We start from the raw sequence: 21,426 nt of genomic DNA on the forward strand, positions 1-21,426 counted from the left end.
ACCAAACCAGTTAAAAACAAGGTGCAAGATGCAGAATCAGGGCAGTAGCACCAAGAAGTCCTGAACCTTTTTGAGGGTGACAAGCGGTCTTCAAGTGGGGCAAACACCCCAGTTAAGGGGATACCAGGCCCGTATTCCCATTAGATGAACCCACTTACCTTTTGCTTCTTTCTTCTTCTTCTTCTCTGGTAACGCGCGCAGCCCGGACCGCAAGGCCTGCTGCCCCTCCTTGGTTGGCCACTCCTTGGCCGGCCCCTCCTTGGCTGGCCGCTCCCGCCTGCTCTTCTCCCTCTGCAGCCTTTCCAGGTGCAGGGCCTTCAGATTCAGGGGGTCCTGACTGCTCTGCTCCCCAAGAGGGGGCTTGGTCTGTGTGGGGCCGGGGGCCGTGGGCCTGACAGGGGCTTGGCTGCCGGCCCCTGCTGGAGGCTGCAGGGCTGGCAGGGCGGGCGGGGCTCTCTTGCTCACAGTGATGAACCTGTTCTTCCCTTCCCCGGCGCTGTCATGCCTCAGCCCGTGCTCTTCGGCTATCTGGTGGATCCACATCCTGTCGTGGGAGTTCAGGGAAGCAGGAAACTCCAACTGAGTTTTCTCACTCGCCACAAACTCAGCGATCTTGGCTCTGAAGTGTTCTGCACGGTCTCCGCTCCCGGCTCCCTCTGGGCTGCCTCCGTTGAGCCTGGGCTGAGAAGGGACCTCAGGGCCTGAGGGCTTCCCACCCGGCCTCCTCCGCTCCAGCCCCTCAGCTGCTCTGGCCTCCTGGGCCCCCTCCCGCGGCCGGCCCCCAGGAGGCTTCCTGGCCAACGCCGCAGAGCCGTGGGGCTTCGCGCCAGCTCGGCCGTGGCCCTGGGAACTCTCGTGGGAGTAGTTTTCAGGGATGATGTCGTCAAGATACTCAAAGGCCGTGCGCACTTCCCCGTGCTCCGCAAAGTGATCCACCAGGGTCTTCAAGAAGGTGTGGCTGCTAACGGTGTGAGAATCACACACGACCGCCACGTGGCGCCGCGCGCGGGTGACAGCAACATTGATCCGCCGGTCCTCGGCAAGGAAGCCCACTTCACCTAGGAACGAGCCAGGGGTGAGTGGCAGAGCGGACCCAAGACAAAGGAATGGAAAACGGACTCTTGCACCCGAGCAGTAAGGATCACCAAGGGGATCACCAAACACCCCTCCCTCCACCGGCCACCAGCCCGCCCCCACACCGCCGCCTGCGCGGCATCCTACCGTCCGCCCAGGGCTCCCCAATCTGCCTCAACCACACGTGGCCTGGACGTGGCAGCTACCGAACCACCGCTTATCTCCAAGTACGACCTCCTCCCTCAGCCCAGTCCAGAGAGTGACCGCAGCCGGCAGCGGGGAAAGCATGAGGGGCGCTCCAGTACCTTAGCTCCCCCCACCCCCTCCCCACTCTCTTATCCGTCCTCCGCCTTCCACTGAAGGTGCCTTACAAGGCCCAGACAAACCGTTTCTGCGTACACCACCAAAAGGAATAACCACAAACCGGAGCAGTATAAAAGCCAGGCCCTGAGGCTAACCTTGAGGCCAAAAACCAAGCTCTGTGCTTCAGGGGCCTCCCCGGCCTGGGCAGGGCATCCAGGCGGTCCCCGAGGGCACACCCGCACGCCCGTGCTGTCCCCTCTGCCCGGAGCACCGGGCCCCACCCCCGCAGCAGCCCAGGGACCACTCCTGCCCCCTGCGGCACTGGCCCCGAGTGGGCTCCGTCAGGGCCCCACTGCCCCCCACTCCCTGCCCACTCTCTCGCCTGCCTCCAGCCCGACGGCGAGCTCAGAGAGGCCGCACTCGCACTGCCCGGCACAGCCCCTAGCAGAACCCCAGTCCACCGTCTGCGGTGCCCCAGAGGACTCTGCTGAGCCTCACGTACCTTTCCTATTGGATCTGACGAAGGACAGGACCACAGCCTCCTTCTCTCGGCCTTGGAAGCCATCGACGGACTTAATTTCAAGCTCGGGGTGCCTGTGGGCAAGGCTCTGCCTGAGCAGGTCCACCTGGAACACCAAGTAAGGCCGGTCCTCAGCTCAGCTCAGGCCAGGGCAGCCTCGACACTCCACCCGTGGACTCAGCAGAGGGCCTCACACCGCAGAACAGCCATGACCGCCGCCTGACAGCTCAGTGAACACACAAAGCAGCACCTGAACAGGTCAGACGTGGCCCCACACCCCAGCACTGACATCATGTCATTTCTTCTGGCTCAGGTGACAAGCCACCTGCCTCAGACGCCCCTTTGGGTGATGCCTGTGAACCAGGAAGGGGTGGCAGCCGATCCACAGACCTCATGATACTTTGCTACAGCTGCGTTTTCCCACTAAGAAAGACAGGCTTTACCGATAAGCACGGAGGCACCGAGAGAGAAAACACGAGAAACCCTGAAAAGAAAGGAGCAGGTGATGGTTGCTCCCACTGGCCCAGCCTCCACCCCTCCTCCAGGTAACAGGCAGCACCCCAATCCTCCTTCAAGAAACTGCCCATCCCACACTCAGCCCCGGAAGCAGAGCCAGCCCTCCTGCCCAGAGATGGGCAAGGACCCTGCTCTGGCAACAGGAACCAGCTCAGGGATGGGGACCTGAGCCAGACTCATAAGATTCAAAGCTGAGACCCTGTGGGAGATGCCGTGAAGGGACCAGCAGTCCCCGGGGTAGCCCTATAAGGATGGCGCCAGCCCAAAACAGCCCGGGCCACCCGGCAGCTGTCCAGAAAACAAAGCCAACCAGGGAAGCCAGCTGACATCAGGATGGGGCAGGGGTGTGGCAGAGCAAGTACAAGGGACAGACGGAGACACCTGCTGATGTCATGTGAGCCCCAGATCCAGTCGTGAGGTGGTCTATTCCACCTGGAGTTTACGGTCACAGAGACACTAAATGACCCCCGTCCTTTAGGCACTTGGGGGTGACTGCGCCCCAACACACAAAGTGGCCCCTCACACCTGGAGGTTGTATGGCGTGATGATGGCGATGTCACTCGCTTGGACACCAGCGTCCACCAGGGCCTGGATGTGCAGACTGACGAGGCGCACTTCACCTGGAGGGCAGCAAGCAGGCTGTCAGTCCAGGTCACCCCGCGTTGATCCCCGTCATTCGTGCTAGCTCCTTCAGCTCTCCGCCCAATTCAACAAGCAGATCTTACACTGTGCCTGGGGTAATGCCCTGAGCCGCAGGGTTGCAGATCTAGCCAATGAAGACGCAGGCCACGCAGCTGAGCCTCAGTTTACCCCCGCAGTGCTGAGTGTGCGACCCAGCAGGCTGGCGCCGTGGGTGAGTAAGGATCTCACCCGAGGCTGAGCAGGCAGAGCTGGGCCACCACGCGCTCCCAGGCCTACTCCTCCCCCCGAACCAGTGCCGCCCACTGAGAAGGGCGCTGTGAGCGCTCCCGTCCGGCTCGAACCCCCCAGCTCATCGGGGACGGGCTCCCACCTCCCCTCTTCTCTCCCCTCACTCAGCTCGTCCGAGGTGGACAACCGCAGACACTCTGGTTTCTACGAAGAGGAGCTCAGGGTCTGTGTAAGCCAGGAAGCCGGCCCCATCCGAGCAAGCTCACCGGGGTTCCCCTTAGACTGGTCGTTCTCCTCTTCCAGTTCAAACAGCCCACAGCCGGCCGTGTCCACGAGCAGCAGGGGGATGCTGGTCTCCTCCGTGGCAGCCACTCCTGGGAGGTCCCTGCACACGGAGAAAGACTGAACTCGTGAGGCCAGGGCAATAAAGCAGAGCTGAGGTCCTAACCACAGAACTCACATCTCCCGTCACCCCCCTGGGCACGGGCTCTTCCCACAGGAGAACGGGGCTGCTCCACTGGGAACACGAGGGGCGTGAAGAACATCAGACACTGGGTACCCCAAGTGTAAGAGCAAGGCCCCTCTCCCCTCCTGAAAACTAGCCTCAGAGGTGACTTTGACTCTAAATCTCTCCTGAACATGGTTCGGGTGACCCGAGGGACTCAGGGCAGGCCAGGTGGGGCAGAACCAAGTCACTCACCGCAGGAGGTGCCCAGCCACAGAAGGGTGGGCCGTGAGCTGCCCGTGGTACAGGGCGTCCGAGGCCCACTGCATGATGGCCTGGTGCATGCGGTACTGCACCGTCAGCGTCCGCACCACCCGCGCACCGTGCTCCTCCACCAGGCGCTCCATCAGGCTCAGCGACAGCCCCGCCAGGGCAGCCCTGCACCAAGACAGCAACCGGAAAGCAGAGCCTGAGTCTCCGAGTCCGGCCTGAAACCAGGGGCCAGGGAGGAAGGCAGTGCTCAAGCCTCAGAACCCAACGCCCCCACCAAGTTCTGACCTAAAATTAAGGGTGTGGTCACCTCAGAGAAGCCTGTGTCCTCATATCCTGGGACCTGCGAACATGTGACCTGACCTGTGTGTGCGAAGTTAAGGGCCACTGTGGGGCGAAGTGGAGCCTTCCAAGAGGGAGGCAGGAGGGTCAGGGTCAGGGCAGAAGACACGACGAGAGGGAGAGTTGAAGACGCCGCCTGCTGGCTTTACAGAAGGAGGTGGGGCCCAGGTGAAGCAGTGAGGCGCCTCCAGAAGCTGGAAAAGGCTAAGAAATGAACCCTCCCCTGGAGCTGCCCTGCCAACACCCTGACTGTAACCCACAGAGACACAGTTTGGACCTCCAGCTTTCAAAACCACACACAACAAATCCATGTTTTTTAAGTTTGTTCCAGTAGCAATAGCAAGCCATTACAGATCCATTATTTAAACTCCCACATACTTCAGCCACAAGTAACCCATTGCTGATCATAACTGCAACTAACGTTCACTCCGTCTTAACACCTTACCCCCTATTAATTCACTGTATCCTCACAAAACCTCAGGAGGTTGTGTTGTGCTTCCCACTTCCCCAGGAGGGGAGTGAAACACAGAGAGGTGGAGTGACCAGCCCCAGGCCGCCCAGCCAGTGAGCTGCAGCTCCTGGAGCTGGAGCCTGGCGCTCCTCTTCACCATGAAGGCACACCACCTCCCGCTGAGTCGGTGATACTAAAACGGAAGGAAAGTTCCTCATCGTACTTCAGGGGTCCTGGCTCTATAAGCTTGTAAGACCTCGTGGTCAACCTCTTCCAGTACAGACACCTACTGAAAACAACTCACACCAAAGACACAAGCAAAGCAGCTGCCACTCCCAGTCCCAACTGCTCGCAGAGAGCTAGCCAGCACGCATCCCCCCACAGGGGAGGGGGCGTCCCTGCTCTGAGGGCACAGATCCAAACGCTCTCCACACAAAGGTCTGTGGAGGACAAAGCTCCCTTTCAAGGGCCCCTGGCACTCCGGAACAAGTCGCTGAATAGCGCCCACGGAGCCCCTGTCCGGAGGCTCCACGCTGACTCCCACCCTGGGGGGCGGTTCTCCCACCAGGACAAACTTCCCAAACGTAGCCCCCCATCTCCACCTGGACCGTGCCCGCTCTGAGGAACCAGATTCTCTGAGGGGTCCTGACCTAATGCACCTCTGCCTGGGGGCCCCACTCCCCTCTGGCGGCGTTCCACCCAACACGCGCTAGCACGGCTCCACTTCTGGCCATCAGAGAACACCAAGGGAGCATTCCGAGGTCCACTGGGACCTGTCCACACTCACGGCCAAGGAGAGGACCGTCTCAGGCGGCAGCGGAACGAGAAGACAGCCACCTGCACGGGAAGGCCTTCCCCGCCTCGGGGATGGTGGGCGGCCCCAGGCAAACGGACACAAGGCCAGCCCTGGCCCCGGCTGCATGTGACTCACATCCTAGTTGAGACGGCCAGGGAATGGACAGACCGACACGCACCACTGCGAGGGAAGGGGAGGGATGCGTGCTCAGAAACACTGAGAAGCGCTGAGACAGGGTGGTCCCGGGGGGCCAGGAAGGGGGCTCACCTGAGAGAGTACTGAGTGGAGGACAGCAAGGCCACCCCATGTCCGGGAAGGAGCCGTCCGGACGGCGACAGCAAGGGCAGAGGAGGCCAGGGTGGCCGCAGCAGTGGATGAGGGGAGCAGCAGGAATGAGGTGAGGCGGGGCTGGGGGCGGCCGAGCTTGCTCACAACACTAGGGACCGCTGCTGCATCTACAGCGTGTAGGATCGGAGCCTACGGAGTCGCTCCTTGTGGCCTAGGTGGCAGGATGTGCCCAGAGGTCAGGACTCTAAAGACTCCACGCCAGGCCGGAAGCTGATCGACCCAGAGGCCAGTCGGCCCGCCCACAGAAGCAACCGTCTCTCGGACCCCACCTGGCGGGAATGGGCACATCGACCTGCTGGCCTCGCCAGGGAAACTCCATTCAACTGGCCCGGACTGGGCACAGTGCCAGGTGCTGAGCCTACAGAGATGTGCGTGGCGGCTACGACCCCCGAGCTCGGGCACACGCGGCCTGACCCACCTGACACCTAAACCGGCGCACGCAATAAAACGGGCAGGAAACGCAGAGGAGGGCATTGCAGGGCTTCTTGGTCGCGACGCCGCAGGTCGGGCTGAAGGGGTGGCGGGTGAAGGCGGGGAAGGGCACCGCGGGCAGGGCTCTTACTTGTGAGAGACCGTGGTGGGGGGCAGCTGCTTGTGATCTCCAGCCAGGATGCACTTCCTGGCCTTCAGCAGGGGGATCCAGCAGCTGGCTTCCAGGGCCTGGGCGCACTCGTCGATGACCACCACGTCGAAGTGGCCATCGGGCAGCAGCTTCAGAGGGCCGTCGGAAGAAGCACCTGGTGAAATTGGAACCGTAAGCCTTCACAGAAGGTGCTAGCTGCGTCCTAGAGGCTGCGACCGCACCGAAAGAGACACCGACAGGCCAGTCAGTTCAGAATCCAGTCTGGCATTAAGACTGTGTAAGAAGTATGCATCTTGGAATAAACACTCAGGAAGAACATTAAAAACCTCTTGTTCCAGGCCACCTGTGTTTCAGTGTAGGGCAGTGTACTCCTAGGCAAGGGCCACCCCAACATTCCCAATCACCAGAATCAATCACCCCTTGGGGCTGGGACCAAGGCCTTCGAAGGGTGTCTGATTTCTAAGTATTATTTCTGTACCATTTTCTGAATCTAGAGCTTAATTAATTCCCCCGTAAGATGTTCTCTTGGACACACACAACAATTAACTGGGCACCAATCTGGGGGGGAGGGGAAGAGCCCCCGCGTACTTGACAACACAAAACCACAGCCCCAGCTCCTTCTTGGAACAGCCGTGCCATGGCAAAAGCTCACGTGTGAGCAAGACCCGGGCCCCACGCCAACCCTCATAACCAGCAGTGGGCCCGGGCAGGCCACCCACCCTGAGCCTGTTCCTCATCTACAAACGTGGGCACCACCTGAACCTCACAGGGCCGTTAAGATGACCAAATCCTAATACGCTACATACGTACTAACACAAAGTACATAAGGTGCCTGCCACAGGAAGGGAGCTTTTAACAAATGACTTTGAGACTCAGACCTGTGTCTTGATGAACCCCCTGAGGGATGGGGTTTGCAAGGATGGCTGGAGAAGCTGCTGGAGGAGGCAGAACTTGGCAGGTTCAGAGTATGAATGTGACTTCACGGCATAAAGAGAAGCACGTCCAGGAGACCCATTCTAGCTCCCCGTCCAACAGGACAGGAGGACTTAAAAGGCCACAAGCTGACCTTGCTGAGTTGGGGGGGAGGCTGCATTGTGATTTCCAGCAAGCACCACATTTAAAGATTTGATCAGGTGGAGAAGGATCTCTGGAAACCCTCTCCCTCCACGAGAGCAACAAGAACACTGGCAGCATTGTCAGAATCAACTTTCTCAGAACTCCAGTAATTAGCTAAAGGCTTGTAGCAACCCAAGGAGTGTTTGTTTTAAAAGACGTGGCTCTCGGGACGCCTGGGTGGCTGAGTCGATTAAGCATCTGCCTTCGGCTCAGGTCATGATCTCAGAGTCCTGGGATCGAGTCCCACATCAGGCTCTCCGCTCAGCAAGGGAGTATGCTTCTCCCTCTCCTTCTGTGCTCTCTCGCTCTCAAATAAATAAAATCTTGTAATAATTAAAAAAAAAAAAAACAAACGTGGCTCAATCTGGGCCAGAACACAGAGTTCTGCAGTGTTCCTACAGGCAAGGCCCTGCCTGCACCCCCTCCCCGGTTCTGTGGGAGCCCTGAAACCAACAGCCGGCAATCATGGGAAAAACCCGCAGCGAGGAGGCAGAACTCCCTTGAAGCCCCATTCCCAGAGAAATGCCGTGACTGGGGCTGTCTGCCGGCTCCCCAGAAGATCCCACTCTCAGGACTGTATTTCCCCTGACTTGGAACTCCCCTAATGCAGACAGCCCTTCCCCCAGGCGTTTGCCCAAAACCATCAGAGTCTCTGAGGCAACTCATAACAGCTGGAGTGAACAAGAGGTAACCAGAAAGCTTCCAAGGAAGAGTCGGGGAGCGAGATGTCCATGGGGGCTTAGGAAAGCTCCAGCCTGTCCCCAGGGACCCGGCGGGCCACACACCTCGTCAGGCTGTGTGCATGCACGTGCAAGACTCGAGGAGGCCGCAAGCACTCACGGATGGCTCACCCCTGGCTCCGCAACAACAGGAAGTGAGGCCTAAGAGTTGTAAAAAGTGCGCCCCAACACACACACAGAGCCCCCTTGGCCAAGCCCGGCAGATGTGCTGCTTCCGGAGCAGGAGGGACTCTGTGGGGTCCTTCCTGCCCCCTAAGCTGGCAGGCTTCAGAAGCCACCCGGGGCGACGATACAGGCCTTTCAGAATCAGCTCAGCAAAGTCACTGAACAAACGAAAGAGTAACAGCAAGCTCTGGGGAGGGAGGAAAACCCGATTTCCAAATCCCTAATCCAGGAATGAAACCAGTGTTGTTGTTACAGATGCCACATACAGTTTTTATAGTAGGGGAGGGTATGAACAACTTTGACCTGTGCGTGCAATCAGTTAGATTAAATGAACAAACTCCTTGAAGACGGCCACTCGCTAAAGAAGAGGAAACCTGAACATCCCTGTATTTGATATCAGTGAAACAAACGGAGCTTCTCATTGAAAACCTCCTCACAAGGAACACTCACTGGTGGATCCTACCCACTGTTTCCGGACAACTCTACACACCTCCGCCCCCCGCAGCAGACTGCGGAAGGGAGAGCACCTCCCGGCCCCTCCGGGGGGGGCCGCGGCAGGCAGGACCTGCTGCCCTCACCTGTGTTTGTCGCCAGCACCACGGCTGCTGACGTGAGGCTCTCCAGCATCGCAGCTTCTTCCCTCTCCTCCAGCTCCTTCCTCAACAGCTTGATTTCACTCCAAACACTACTCTTCTCTCTCTTATCCTGGGTCTGCCTGTTCTTCGCCTACGAAGGAAAGCCAAGAACACATAAGTATGTGCACACAACCCTGCACTGACTTCGCTCTCTTGTGCTCTTGAAGTGCTTCTGGTTATAACCAGCTGGTCCACTTCACGAAGTCTCTCGAGAGCCACTAACACGTCCGAAACCTGTCTTGAAGGAGCAACAGATCCGCACAGGTAAGCGAGCGCCCGGCACCCCTGCGGCCTCCCAGCCGGCCTCACCCGCACAGGGAGAAGCAGAGGGGCAGAGTCAGGCCCTTGACACGCGCGGCGGTTTGAACTGTAACTCAGACGAAACCAGAAATTGAACCCCACCCTCCCCTGCGCAGAGTCACCGCACATGCTCTGGGCAAGAAGGAGCACCTGCCATCCCAGGATTTGGGTTCCAGCTGCTTCCAGGTGAGAGACTACACTTCAGCTGTTAGTCCACGCTTGACAAGAGAGTAACAAATTTTCTTCAACCTATAAAATGCTGACCTAAGGCCTGACTTTCTGTAATACTAAAAAAGACACCCTTCCTAACCTGTGATTTCTCCTTTGGAGGACAAAGTGTGGCAGGGTTGACTGGAAGGGTCTTCCTGCGCCTCCCTTATGGAGAAGAAGACCCTGAAAAGCACTGAGTCAACGGGAACAAGAAATGCAGTCATCCACGTTTGTGGTGGAGGCAACACCATCCGTGTGCACTCCTACACCCCCTCTACCCTCAAATGACATGCCTCATCCTGCCCCCACCTCTGCTGGGCCCACGCAGGCATCTGGAGCGCCATCCCGCTACTCCACGCCCACAGGAAGGCTGACTCATGGCCCCAGCCCTGTGGGGCCAGGACACGGAGGGGCACCACCGTGAGGCCGTGAGGCCAGCTGACAGCGAGCAAACGGGGAGTGCCAATCAGAGAACCACCGAGCTCCAAAGTACCTAACTGCAAGATAAAACACCTCTCCAAGGCGTCTGCCTTCGGCTCAGGTCATGATCCCATGATCCTAGGGTCCTGGGATCGAGCCCCACATCGGACTCCAAAAAAAAATACCTCTCCAATCTCCAAGTAACCTGTCACCACTGCCTCTCTCCCACAGGCAGAGTGTAAAACGGACCAAAAATTGGGACGAGTTTTTGAATTTTTATTTTCTTGCCAATATTACCTAGCCAACATGACCAGATCTAGGGGACGCTTAGAGAGATGTGTTCTTTAAGATGATCCCTCACCTACTCTGAAAACAGTTGAGTCCCTATTACACGCTGAGTACAAGTTTCTACCAAAAGTAGACAGTCCTTTATTTCTTAATAAAACTGGGAAAGGGCGCCTGGGTGGCTCAGTCGTTAGGCGTCTGCCTTCGGCTCGGGTCATGATCCCAGGGTCCTGGGATCGAGCCCTGCATTGGGCTCCCTGCTCGGCAGGAGGCCTGCTTCTCCCTCTCCCACTCCCCCTGCTTGTGTTCCCTCTCTCGCTGTGTCTCTCTTTGTCAAATAAATAAATAAAATCTTTTAAAAAAAACCAAAAACTGGGAGAGAGCTTTTTTTTAATGGGCAGTCCTGATATCTGACATTCTTTTTTTTTTAAGATTTTATTTATTGGGCGCCTGGGTGGCTCAGTTGGTTGAGCGACTGCCTTCGGCTCAGGCCGTGATCCTGGAGTCCCGGGATCGAGTCCCGCATCGGGCTCCCTGCTCAGCGGGGAGTCTGCTTCTCCCTCCGACGCTCTTCCCTCTCATGCTTTCTATCTCTCATTCTCTCTCTCTCTCAAATAAATAAATAAAATCTTTAAAAAAAAAAAAGATTTTATTTATTTATTTATTTATTTGAGAAAGCGAGAATGAAAGAGAGAGAAAGAAAGCACATGAGAGGGAGGAAGGTCAGAGGGAGAAGCAGACTCCCCGCTGAGCAGGGAGCCCGATGTGGGACTCGATCCCCGGACTCCAGGATCATGACCTGAGCCGAAAGCAGTCGCTCAACCGACTGAGCCACCCAGGCGCCCCTGAAATTCTTTTTTTTTTTAAAGTAGGCTCCATGCCCAGTGTGGAGCCCAACGTGGGGCTTAAACTCACGACCCTGAGATCAAAACCTGAGCTGATCAAGAGTCAGAGGCTTAACAGACTGAGCCTCCACAATGCTTGAAATTCTTAAAAGAACTGACAGACACAAAGAAAAGCGAGAGGAACACAGACAGAAGTGACTCCAAGGAAAGACCGCGGGTCGGAAACCACGCAGAGCGGTCGCTGGTAGGAGATACGTACGAAGGCCTGATCGATGTCCTTCCTGATGTCTGCGACAATCTGGGCGTTGTCACTCCGCGCTAACACTGCGTCGAGGGAATGCTGCTGAATGGACTCCAGCAGGCGGGCGGGGTGCCCGAGGCGCAGGATTCTCTGCTTACACTGAGCCAGACGCTCTACCAGATTATCCACGGCGATGTTAGAGGGAGCACAGCACAGAACCTGGGGAAGCAAAGCTCAAATTCGGTGACTTCTTTAGTTAACCACTTCAGTTCACACTAAAACAAAGGAAAAGCCCTGGGAGTAAAGAAAAGAGGACAGAGTGTGCACAAGTGGTCATGACAGAGCGCAAACATATAGCTGGAGCAAGGGTGGGTGCAGCCTAGAGGACACGCATTACCGCAGACTCTACAGGAGCTTGGGTCTTAAGAACTCCTAGTCACCAAAACACCAAAAATGTTAAATAATTTGCAACTGGGGAAAAAAAGGACTTGAAGATTAAAGCGTGCCCTGAAATATTCAGGACTGGAGCATCCAGCTCATCACCAGTGAAATCACTTTATCATCTGACAAAGTGGAACAACGGAAGATCTTTCTGATGGGCTCAATCTTACTCCTACAACTATTTTCTGTAGTGATTTCAATCAGGAGAGAAAAATCCGAAGCCCCACCATCAGAAGCAGGTGACAGCTGCAGGGGCAGCACGGCGGAGAGCTCCCCACAAGCCTCAGAAGCAGGCGCCGCGGCCATCCCTCCCCGTGTCCTGAGGGCCTGAGCGGGAACAGGGCTGTGTTCTTTCTTGCCGTTTACGCAAAGAGAAGGCATCTAATCAAACCCCCAGACCTGCTTCCCGCCAGTGAGTCATCACTTACTCAAGTTTTCAAATGCCTACACCAAGTCACTCGTTTGTAGGAAACTACTGGACAGTTTCATGACCAAGCGACAGATCTCCCTTCAGCTCGAAGCAGCGATTCTGCCCGCAGAGGAGTGGGAGGCTCGGAGCAAGAGCCCGGGAGAGCGTGTCTGCCCGAGTTCAAACCCTGGCCCTGCCACCCACTGCTCCTGACTGGGGCATGTGCCCTTAGCTCCGTGTCCTCTGGAAATGGGGGGTATCAGCAGCTCCCAGCACCCAGGGTTTCTGTGAGGATTACCTGAGTGATGTATGGAGAGTGCTCAGAAGGATAACTGTTTTGTAAAAAGCACCCAGTAAAATGTTGACCATTATTATTCTAATTCTTACCGTGATCTGACATTCAGAAACAAAGATTTTCTGAAAATTTTCCACATGCTCAGAATCCATGGTGACTCATGTTGACACAGATGAGGATAAAAGACCCTTTCTCAGCCATTAAAAATGTAAGCGAACAGTAACATACAACACTTCACGTCTCAGAAGATCGGTCACCTGTGCACAGCACACGGGCAGGAGTGTTCCTGACCAGGCTAAGACCCAGCCGAGCACCTGCGAGCCCGGCATGGGGAGCTCATGCGTGTTGACGGGGCCCACCTTTAAGCCCTGCCTCACAGCCTGCAGAATGATTTCAACCACGGTGGTGGTCTTCCCAGTGCCAGGAGGCCCATGGATGATGGCAAGCTCTTTCTGGGACAGCGCAAAGGAGACCGCTTCCTTCTGGGAGGCATCCAGGGAAGTGTTATAGAATGGCAGCGGCTCTGTGGGAGAGGCAACAGTGTTAGGCTCCAGCTCAGTGCCCCCAGTACTTCCTCCTGTCAGGGGGCACTGACCGAAGGAAGTGCCGACCACGGGGCTCCGGGACCTCCCTGGGAGCCAGCCAGCCGACACAGAATCAACCTGCTTGGGCTTCCAGTGGTTCCTCCCAGGACAGGAAGAGGCAGAGTATGGACCACAGGCCCAGTGCAGCCGGCTGCCTGTTTTCGTGAGACCAGTTTCCCTGGGACCAGCCATGCCCATTCACTGACGTGCTGCCTCTGGCTGCTACATCAGCCCACAAAGCCAAAAATATTTACAATCCATCCCTTTATTTAAAAAGTTTGCCAATTGGGGCAACTGGGTGGCTCAGATGGTTAAGTGTCTGCCTTCGGCTCAGGTCATGATCCCAGTATCCTGGGATCGAGTCGCGCATCAGGCTCCCTCCTCCTTGGGAGCCTGCTTCTCCCTCTGCTTCTCTCTCTCTCTCCCCCTCTATCATGAATGAATAAATAAAATCTTTAAAAAAAATTAATTAATTAATAAAATAAAAAGTTTCCCAACTCATGCTCCACAATAACAGACCTTTCTGAAGTAAATGTTTCTTGGAATCTATTCATTTCTACTAGGGGCGCCTAAGTGGCTCAGTCGGTTAAGCATCCGACTCTTGATTTTGGCTCAGGTCATGATCTCAAGGTCATGAGATCGACGAGCCCCATGTCGGGCTCCACACTCAGCAGAGAGTCTGCTTAGGATTCTCTCCCCCCCCGCTCTGCCCCTCCCCTCCACGTGCACTCATTCTCTCTCACTCTCTCAAAAAATAAATAAAAATTAAGTTATTTATTTCTATCATGTTGCCCCTTTATAAGTGCCCACAAAATGACAAAAACAAATGACAAAAAGGAATTAGGAGCAAATTTCGGAATCCTGTTTGTGAACACTGAATCTTCCATGATGAAGACCAGTTATCTGCCTCCTGTGCTCTGTGCTCCGTGTCCGGCTCTGCAGGGTCCCTGTGCGTGGAGACACCCAACCCGTGAGTGAGCAGAACGCCGGGGCACAGCGCCCTGAGCTGGCCTGGCCAGACGGACACAAAGTTGAAAAGCAGCAGCAGATCACCTGACCCAAAGCCCCAGCGCACCCCACTCTCCACACTGTACCCCTTTTCCTTAGCTATCCACCTAGCCACAATTTACCGTGCTCCCTAAAACACAGTAAATAAATTTCTAATTCAGTGTCCGCATAGTAGCCTCTCGATAAATATTTGGCAGAATAAAACACTGAAACGTGAGTGCGTGCAGAACCTGGAGGTACCACCCAGCAGCCCTGTGCTTAAAGCCAACACAACATTGGGTGGTCGGCACAGGCCTGACGTCACATGGGCGCAGGATAAGCCCTGTCACCCCAGGTAGCAGGAGAGACTGAAGGTTCACTGAGGCCATGCTGGGAAGGTGGCAAAGTCAGATTGTGGAGGATTGGCAAATCACGGCAGCTGCTTGTGGAGACAACATGCTCCTCTCAAAATGGGTTCTTCAAGACCATAGAGGGATAAGAGAAAGTGCAAAGACAAGGAAGGGGTGCGTGTGTGCACGTGTGTGCACACGTAATGTCTGTATGCGAAAGACACGGTGTTCTACGTGGAAAAGACTAGAATACACACAAATACTAGGGAGGCTAACTACAGATGGTAGGTTCCCAAGTGCTCTGTTTCCCTTGCTAATGCGCTTCTCTATTTCCAAATATTCTACAATTAACACATATTATATTACTCTTCTCATCAGAAATAAGCGATCTTCAATTTGAAGGATGCCGAGAAACAATCAAATGTGTTTAGAATTAGGACTTGGAAGTTGTTTTTGTTTTGGGGGCTTTTTTTAAGATTTCATTTATTTATTTGACAGAGAGAGAGAGAGAGAGAGAGAGAGACAGCGAGAGAGGGAACAGAAGCAGGGGAGTGGGAGAGGGAGAAGCAGGTTCCCTGCTGAGCAAGGAGCCCCATGTGGGACTCGATCCCAGGAGCCTAGGATCATGACCTGAGCTGAAGACAGCCGCTTAACCTACTGAGCCACTCAGGCATCCCAAATTAGGACTTTTCAAACAAACACAAAAACACTATTAAGCGCAGACTGTGCTCAGCCATCCTCTTTCCACAAATCACTGAGCTAGAACATCCTTACATCTTAAAAGAACAAAGATACATTCGAGAGAACATTGTAAAGTCAACAGAATGAGCTGCTTCCTTGCACTGAGTACACGAGAGTCCAGTCCACGTGAGTCACTCAAAGAAATTTATAAAAGACGTGAAAAGAGATGCCTTCTAACTGCCCGTCCTCGAACTCTCCCTCAAACACCCTGGGCCCTGCTGTTCTCGGTGTTTCCACAGTGACTTCAATCAGAAAAGAAAACACAAAGGTTCTTACGTATCTCACTGGCAGGACTGGGGGCTGATCCACCAAAGAGGACCTCTATGAGCGAGAACGCGGGGCCGGAATGGTACTTCTTTAGGGTGATCAGAGCCCTGCCAGGGGAGAAAACGAGAATTAGGAGTTTGGTGAAAACCAGACATTGACTCCCTGCCCAAACCCCTGCCCAGCGTGGCCACCTGCAGCTGCCGTCTCCCATGAGCGGCCCCCAGTGACTCCACACTCAATGCAACTGCTCCCTTCTGCCCGGCAGAAGCGGTCAGGGTGAGTGAGTGGTGCTTGAGGAAAAAGAACATGTGATTCCCAGTCACACCCTTACTTCTTCAGTCGCTTGTAAGTGACATCATTGGCAAGTTTTAACAGTCTGTAGGCCTGCTCCCGGTCCAAGCTCAGCTGGAAGTCATGGGACTCGTCAAAGGCCACCGTGACCGATCTCTGCGTGATCCGGGTCAGGATCCCCGTGGCCAGCTGACTCCCTTCGTCACACAGACCCACTATATCGCCTGTAGAAACAAAGATTCAAGTTACACAAACACTGCGCAGAGTTAAGCCGTGAATTATTTTATATAATAAATTCCAGCATATTTCAAATAACCTATCTCTATTGCTCTCTTTAGGAATGAAACCAGTAGCGGCAAAAGTTTTTTAACCAACACCTAAATTAAATATGAAAATTGACTTGAGATCAATGAACCGTTTAAGACAAACATGCCAGTCAATAAAACATTTAAAGTGCCTACTCACTCTGTGCCAGGCGCTGCTCTAAGCAGTGGTCTGATTAAAAACAAGACACAGACGTCTGCACCAAAGGTTTTAAGGAAAGACGAAGCCCAGGAGGAGATGGAGAGGGACACGGGCATCATTTTAGAAACAGTGTATGGCAAAGGCTCCTCTGAGTGGTGGCAGGTAAGCAAGACGGGCCCTGAACAAAGTGGGGGCCACAGCACATCTAGGGGAGAACATTCCAGGCAGAACGGGAACATGAGTGAAGGAGGGAGAGAGGTCATTTGCTGCCCACTCAGCACAGATCTCCCCCACTTCCCATGGTAATTGTTGGGTGATTCACTCATCTGCTAGGTGACCCTGACACCAGGGAAGGCGCATGCAACCTACGCCTGAACCAGTCGCTGCATCCCACGTCTCCGGCCACAGTGACTGTTCAGGGATGAACACAGGACCAAATCTGCCCCTGAGATGCAGTGAGACTTTTGCTTGGCACCCGGGAAAAGGCCCTCCGTCTGTCCAGCTTGACCAGAAACCTGAGGGCATGTCGGGGCCAGAACTGCTATCAGGTGTTGCCTGAGAAGGAAGCCAACCCAGAAGACGGCAACGCCAGGAAATGGAGAGAAGTTAACTCCAAGCGACCTCCCATGAACCCTGAAGCCAATCTTCTAGTATCACAATCAATGTAGTCCTTCTTGCCCAAGCCCATTTGGCTTGCTTTTCTAAAAAAAAAAATTTTTAAGATTTTTATTTATTCGTCAGAGAGAGAGAGAGTGCACACAAGCAGGGGGAGGGACAGGCAGAGGGAGAAGCAGGCTCCCCACTGAGCAGGGAGCCCGATGCGGGACTCAATCCCAGGACCCCAAGATAATGACCTGAACCGAAGGCAGATGCTTAACCGACCAAGCCACCCAGGCATCCCTGGCTTAGCTTTTCATCACCTGGAACAGAAGACAGTTCTGACCAAAACAGACTCCACTCTGAGATAAAGCCAGAGCTACTCATGTATTTACACTCCCTCTATTCCGTGTCAGAAAGTATATGCCACAGTCAACCAGGCACCAGGCACGCTCTTAGCCTGGGCTGTGTTTTCCTCCAGGCGACGAGTTTCATCTGTACCTCGAACCTTTTCTCTGGCTCCTTCCCCAACTTTATAGAGATAAGCAGCAGATGGCAACAATGCTCCTGGGGCAGGGTCTGGTTCTGTGAGGAGGGCCCGCTGTGGGGCTGAGCACAGAGGACCCCATGCCTCCTGGGACCTCCCCACCAGCGCCCTGCATAGAACTGACATTTCTTAGCTGAGCTTTAAAACTGCTCTGCAGAAGAAAAAGTAACAACCTCACCTCAATCTGATCAACAGTTGCAGCGACACATCAGATTTTCCACAGAAATGCTGCTTCCCCTGACTTCCTGTTTATGAACCCCTCATCAATCTCTGGGGTCACACTCCACAATGCCAGCTAACTGAATATACTACGGAATAGGTTTTTACTTTTGGTTTTCAGGGTTTAGGACCCCCCCCCCCACGGACCTTCGACCCCAACGGCGAAGCAGAAAGGTGCCGCTCTAACGTCCCCAGCCCCCATCTACAGAGGGCGGGCGGCGATGAGCTCTAGCTCACTTCACAAGAACATGTAGGACCTGATCCCAACCAGCGGCCCTTCATCCTCTCTGTCTCCAAATCCAGCCCAACAACCGTGGGCAAGAGTTTGGGAAATCGGAATAGGAAATCAAAAACCCATCACCACCAAAACAAGGTGGAGACTTTCCTAGAGCAAGTCCAGCACAGCAATGCTGCTGTCTCCAGGTCTGGGGGCTACACCAGACATGCCGGTGTGTGGCTTAGCAGCCTCTTCTCTCCAGCAGGGCTGGCATGAGTGTACCCCGAGTGTGCTGGGCACGAGAACCCAGGGGAAGACAGAACCATGCACACCGCACCACGGCGGTCCAAGGCTAATACGAGGACAGTCACATGTAGTTTTACCCTTTCTAGGAGCCGTGATAAAAAAAAAATTAATGGGCGCTTGGGTGGCTCAGCCGATTAAGCGTCTGCCTTCGGCTCAGATCATGATCCCAGGGTTCTGGGATCGGGCTGTGTTGGGCTCCATGCTCAGCGGGAAGCCTGCTTCTCCCTCTACCCTTCACCCCTGCTCATGGTCTCTGTCAAATAAATAAAATCTTAAAAAAAAATTTCTTTTAAACAAACAAGTAAATTGATCTTAATGACAACATTTTTTAACCCAATACATGACAGATACTATTTCAACATGTATCAGATTTCAAAAAAAATGACTCTGGAGATAGTCTAAATTTTTTGGTACTCGAGCTTCAAAATCTGGTGTGTTCTGCCCACAGGTCAAGAGCTCCAGAGCCACCTGTGGCTGGTGGCTGCCATTCTGGACACACAGACCTAGACTACCAAAAAGCCACATAAGTGGTGAACTCCTAATTAAGGGTTCTTCGTTGCCATGCTTTATTCTCCAACTAGCCACGTGCAAGCCGGTCTCCACGAGAGTAAAAGTCACAGTTTGGAGACCAGTGGTATGCAACACATGCCTACGTCACAAACGCACAGACCTGAAGTAAAGCTGTTGCTGGGAAGCACCGCGGCAGATGCATATCTCCTGGGCTCAAAGGTGACCAGCAGCCGCCCATACAGCCCGGTCCGCTGGCTGGACACCTGCAGCTTCAGCAAACACACGCCTCGGCTCTGCAGTTCTTTCGGAGAGATGTTTTCCTGCCAAGACCTGGAAGACACCCAACACTGAGTGTTCAATATTTACGCTTTACCAACTTTTACTTCCACCCATACAGGACGAAAGTAAAAGGGAGAGAAAAGCAGACAAAGATCTGTGCACGGGCACTAAATAAAACCCAAAAGGGTTCCACATCTGCCCTGGCATCCTGCTCCTCCCCCACCCCTCCTGCAGGTAGAGCTGGTCTCTTTACCTGCTCTACTCACACTCTGCGCCTGGTTCCCCGGGGTCACTAAGTCCATCGGTGCCCCCACCAACCGCCCGCCATCTGTACCCGCATGAATCCACTCTGCCTCTCGTCCTCACCACCATAACCCTGGTTCAAGCCACACCCCTCATCGTCTGGACCAGACAGAGCTTCCTGCCTCCTAACTGCCTGACCTCGGGGCTTGCCCTGACCAGTCGCAAGCAGGAGCACCCACAAAATCCACCCTATCCACTCCCCTTCGAAACTTAATAAAGGAAAACCTCACTAAAGTGGAGTGGGGAGGCCAGAAGGGGGAGCTGCACCATCCCCTGTCAGTTACAGACCCTGACAGGACAGAATCCTCAATCAAGCAACAGGGAAAGATGCACATTGCATACCCTACAAGAAATCCACCACCCCTCCAACTCATCCAGTGAGCAATGGTCATCACCCTGAACTCCTGCCTTTCTGTAATGGACTTCCATTCAAAACAATCCCTCCCACACCCTCCTTCTCCGTAAAATAAAGGTCCTCTCCGTCATTTGTTGCTCTAACCTAGAGTTTGTGCCACAGCTTCCTTGGCCGGAATTTCAATTCTCTGCCATTATGAATAAACCCATCTTGCTAGTAAAATAACTGGCAGTTTTATTTTTAAGGTTAACACCCACCCCCACCCCCCCGCACTTAACGCTCAGAGAGCCATCCTCCACGCACAGAATACAACACAAGCTCACCCACAAGGCCCTTCTCAATCTGAGCACTGCCTACCTCTCCGTGGGTGCTCACTCTCCTCTGGGTACTGAGTTGAGCACCTGACAGCAGACCATCTCGTGCTCACCGCAAACCTGTGAGGTGGGAATAATCCTACTTCACAGGCGACGTAGCTAAAGATCAGAAATGTAACGTGCAAAGTCCCACAGCCATACATGGAGCTGGGGTTCTACCCAGGTCGATACAACCGCAAAAGCTCTTAATCTTCAAATCAAAAGCCTCGCACACAAACCCATCCGCGTTTGCAGTGCAGTGAATCAGACTGCCTAGCCTCCAACCCGACTCCACCTGTGTCACCTCGGCCAAGTTACTGAACTGCTCAGTGTCACAGCCTCCTCAGGCACAAAATCAGAAGAACACTGAGGGTTAAAGGAACGAACATACCGAAAGAGCATTTACAGTACTCTGCACGCGTTCGCTGTTACTGTTTCAGCTAAATGAGTATTCACGTCCAGGCAGCAAGCAGGGCTCTCTCTAGTGCCCATCTCCCCACGCCTCATACAGGAAGGCTCCTCCACCCACCTCACTCATTTTTGAGCTTGGTACCACCTGTCCCTGAAGCCCGCCTTAGCCTCGCACCTCCCAGGGGCAGCTGGTCTTCCTCCACACTTGCTCGGCCCTTTCTGAGAGCCCGCGCTCGCGCACGCGCGGACACACAGCGTGAGCGCACCCAGCTGGAAGGCACCATTTACACGGACCCAGGCCCACCCCGTGCCCAGGCCCAGGCCCCTGCCCCGGTCCCCTGCCCAGGCCCTGCCCAAGTCTCTTGCCCAGGCCCACCCCCCTGCCCAGATCCCCTGCCCACCTCTCTGCCCCCGCCCAGGTCCACTGTTGCCCAGGCCCAGGCCCACCTCTGCCCAGGTCCCTTGCCCAGGCCCACCCCTCTGCCCAGGTCCCCTGCCCAGGCCCAAGCCTTCCCCCACCCCTACCCCCGCCCAGGCCCACCCCCAACCCCGCGCCAGCCCAGGAGGCCGCATCCTCGAGCCCTCCCACCGGCCCCGCACCGAAGAAGGGAAAGGGCTGAGGACGCGCTGAGGGAAGAGGCAGGACCTAGGGCTGCATGTTTGGGAGTGGGGGGCTCCAGGCCGAAAAGAAAAGGCTTCTTAAGGACCCCAAACCGGCACGGGCCGCCCGGGAGGCGAGAGAATCCCATCCCCAGCGGCGGCCGAGCCCCCCAGCGCCGCTGGCGGGACTCGGGGGGGGGGCAGGAGGGCAAATCTCTGCCCGAGGCCAGCGGGGCTGGGGAACTGCCGACCGACGCCGTACCTGCGCTCCTCGACCTCCGCGTCTCTCTCGAGCTCCAGCAGGTCCAACTGCCTGGTCACGAAGCTCTCCACAGTCGCCGAGGCCATGGCCAACGCCGGGCCCGGGCCCAGGGCCGCCGAGCTCCGGCTGCCGCGACAGCCGGAGTTCCCGGGCCGGACCCTG

At 55.3% G+C, this 21,426-nt stretch overlaps 1 protein-coding gene across 2 annotated transcripts in view; it reads right to left on the bottom strand.

Moving 5' to 3' along the window:
* IGHMBP2 (immunoglobulin mu DNA binding protein 2) overlaps nucleotides 1–21,412 on the bottom strand; it is a 55,832-nt gene extending 34,420 nt beyond the window's left edge. For both annotated transcript variants that reach the window (XM_028118016.2, XM_028118015.1), the window contains exons 1-13: nucleotides 21,265–21,412; nucleotides 18,862–19,031; nucleotides 15,881–16,064; nucleotides 15,559–15,656; nucleotides 12,980–13,143; nucleotides 11,494–11,694; nucleotides 9,118–9,265; nucleotides 6,498–6,672; nucleotides 3,984–4,166; nucleotides 3,550–3,668; nucleotides 2,939–3,033; nucleotides 1,880–2,003; nucleotides 159–1,058 (exon numbers count right to left, since the gene is read on the bottom strand). In XM_028118016.2, the coding sequence (XP_027973817.1) occupies nucleotides 159–1,058; nucleotides 1,880–2,003; nucleotides 2,939–3,033; nucleotides 3,550–3,668; nucleotides 3,984–4,166; nucleotides 6,498–6,672; nucleotides 9,118–9,265; nucleotides 11,494–11,694; nucleotides 12,980–13,143; nucleotides 15,559–15,656; nucleotides 15,881–16,064; nucleotides 18,862–19,031; nucleotides 21,265–21,350 (2,647 nt within the window). In that variant the 5' untranslated portion in view covers nucleotides 21,351–21,412. The remainder of the gene's footprint in view (nucleotides 1–158; nucleotides 1,059–1,879; nucleotides 2,004–2,938; nucleotides 3,034–3,549; nucleotides 3,669–3,983; nucleotides 4,167–6,497; nucleotides 6,673–9,117; nucleotides 9,266–11,493; nucleotides 11,695–12,979; nucleotides 13,144–15,558; nucleotides 15,657–15,880; nucleotides 16,065–18,861; nucleotides 19,032–21,264) is intronic.
* Nucleotides 21,413–21,426: the final 14 nt, after the last annotated feature.

This window comes from Eumetopias jubatus, unplaced genomic scaffold, assembly GCF_037043125.1.
Source record: "Eumetopias jubatus isolate StellerSeaLion01/CBP00866 unplaced genomic scaffold, mEumJub1_p1.0 scaffold_13, whole genome shotgun sequence".
Taxonomy (NCBI): domain Eukaryota; kingdom Metazoa; phylum Chordata; class Mammalia; order Carnivora; family Otariidae; genus Eumetopias; species Eumetopias jubatus.